Raw genomic sequence first — 2,552 nt, 5'->3', positions numbered from 1 at the left:
CTTCAACTCCTGCAACAGCCCGACAGCCACTTCAGCTCCTACAGTGAACCCTGTGGCTGTTAAAACCCCTGCAACTAGTCCTGGACTTGCAGACAGATGCGCATAGGGATTAGTTCATATACGTTTGCAACTGCATATGTTGTATATGTGTGAAAATACACTAAATATATTATATATGTATAAATACATTTGCCATAATTATTATCCTTTTCTTTTTCTCTTTGTCTCAACCCATAAACCTTAAACCACAGCACTGCCCCGAGACGCTTACGGATCTTCTTGGGACTATTCAATCTGATCTGGTCACACACTGAAGAGCATCAGAAGATCTCGAGGTTTTCTCAGGGAGCAGCTCCTGAGGTATATTCCTTACACCAGCTTTGGAAGAGGCCTCCCTCCAGTTCTCTAGTCCTGCACTAAAGGGGCCCTCTTGTTATGGCAGTGCCAGCAAGGAGACCAGCTCTGACACAGCTGTTTGTATTGCCGGATACTGACTGCAGGCCAGGATTGATGCTGTAGAGGCAACAGGACTGTCGTGAGACACACAAGACCTTCAGGACTGCACAAATGAGAGGACTTGAGAGCACTGTGGTGGTGTAAAGAGATCAGAAATGAAAAATGCCCGTTGTGCTCATCTCTGCGGCTGTGCCTCCAAAATCCAGACAAAGTAGGAAAAAAGAAAAGCTCAGTAAAAGTCTATTTTGAAACCTTTTTAGGTATCTTTTAACGTATTCGGGGAATCTGGATACATGTTTACATGAGCTCTTGGAGTGAAAAAATGGAAATTAGGTAGGAAAAAAGTGTAATACAATTTTATTTATAAGTTCAATAATATATATATATATATTTGCACGTTGCTATATCTCACATAATCAAACAATCAAAGATGCATAAAAAATAAAGAACCATCACTGGGAATCCTATGAGGAAGTTGTGCATTTTATAGAAGCTGGAGCAGTGCATATTGCAACATCTTTCTGAGAGCGTGCTTGATCTCCCTGTTCCTCATGCTGTAGATAATAGGGTTCAGTGTTGGAGGAACCACTGCGTACAGAAGTGCCACTGTCAGATCCAGGAGTGGGGAGGAAATGGAGCGGGGTTTCAGGTAGGCAAAAGAAGCAGTGCTAAGAAATAGGGAGACCACGGCCAGGTGAGGGAGGCACGTGGAGAAGGCTTTGTGCCGTCCCTTCTCAGAGGGCATCCTCAGCACAGCCATGAAGATCTGCACATAGGACACCAATATGAAAACAAAACACCCAAAGGCTAAACTGGCACTAAAAAATAGAAGCACAACTTCCCTGAGATAGGAGGCTGAGCAGGAGAGCTTGAGGATCTGGGGGATTTCACAGAAAAACTGGTTGACAACATTGCCTTGGCAGAGAGGCAGTGAAAACGTACTGGCAGTGTGCAGCAGGGAATGGAGAACCCCAGTGCCCCAGGCAGCTGCTGCCATGGTGGCACAAGCTCTGCTGTCCATTAAGGTCCCGTAGTGCAGGGGCTTGCAGATGGCAACGTAGCGGTCATAGGACATGATGGTGAGAAGGGAATACTCTGCTGACATGAAGAAGGTAAAGAAAAAGAGCTGTGCAGCACATCCTGTGTAGGAGATGGCCCTGGTGTCCCAGAGGGCGTTGGCCATGGCTTTGGGGAGAGTGGTGGAGATGCAGCCCAGGTCGAGGAGGGCCAGGTTGAGGAGGAAGAAGTACATGGGGGTGTGCAGGCGGCGGTCGCAGGCTACGGCTGTGCTGATGAGGCCGTTGCCCAGGAGGGCAGCCAGGTAGATGCCCAGGAAGAGCCAGAAGTGCAGGAGCTGCAGCTGCCGCGTGTCTGCCAACGGCAGCAGGAGGAACTCACTGATGGAGCTGCTGTTGGGCATTTGCTGTTGTTGGGCTTGGAGTCCTGCTCAGAGTGCAGAAGATAATGACAAGCCCAGACCATTCTCAGAGACACTCCTCCTGCTATAATATGAAATGTTTTAATTCTCTTACAACAGTGTACATTTAGCACCATTACTTGCATTTAATTTCATTTTGTTCAGCATTTCTTAAGCAGAAGCAGTATATGGAGCTCTATCTTTCCACTTATTTTCTTATTCCTCCTCCCTGGATATTTTCATGTGCTTCATGTCTCATATCTTTAACCCAACTGCTCTTAGAGACCCAAAACAGCCTCTGTGCCATTCAGTGTAAATTCTAAAAAGCTGCCTGCTTGCAGGTTAATTATTCATGTCTACTGAAAATGAGGATATTTTCAATTGGTTCCATCCTTCAGGAAATGGGAGACTGAGAGCACATCATGTGTGACTGTTCTCAAAACAAGCAATTGAGTGAAGAAAAATTCTCAGAGCTGTGACAGCCCCTTTTACATTTCTGCCTCCAATCCTTTCTGCATTCCCCCAGAACAGGAAATTGAAACCCCCTCCCTTGGCTCTCCTCTGGCAAAGCAACCTCAGAAACATTCAGTTGTGCAGTGGAGCTGTGATCCCCCTGCCCCAGGCAGCAGCTGTGGCAGCACAAGCCCTGCCGGGGGGCTCCTACCTTCCACCCGTCTCC

The 2,552-nt window shown here is 47.1% G+C and overlaps 1 protein-coding gene across 1 annotated transcript; it reads right to left on the bottom strand.

The window, feature by feature from the left end:
• Positions 1–940: 940 nt before the first annotated feature.
• On the bottom strand, positions 941–1,876 carry LOC146755258 (olfactory receptor 14J1-like). The gene has a single exon (XM_085526285.1). It carries the CDS (start codon positions 1,874–1,876, stop codon positions 941–943), a length of 936 nt encoding a protein of 311 aa, XP_085382411.1.
• Positions 1,877–2,552: the final 676 nt, after the last annotated feature.

The sequence above is a fragment of the Coturnix japonica genome, chromosome 35 (genome assembly GCF_054131305.1).
Source record: "Coturnix japonica strain WE chromosome 35, WE-NBRP24, whole genome shotgun sequence".
NCBI lineage: Eukaryota > Metazoa > Chordata > Aves > Galliformes > Phasianidae > Coturnix > Coturnix japonica.
This window is presented reverse-complemented; position numbering and strand designations above follow the sequence as displayed.

Coding starts and splice junctions, on each gene's coding strand:
- LOC146755258 (XM_085526285.1), bottom strand. CDS start 1,876: ATGCCCAACAGCAGCTCCATCAGTGAGTTCCTCCTGCTGCCGTTGGCA.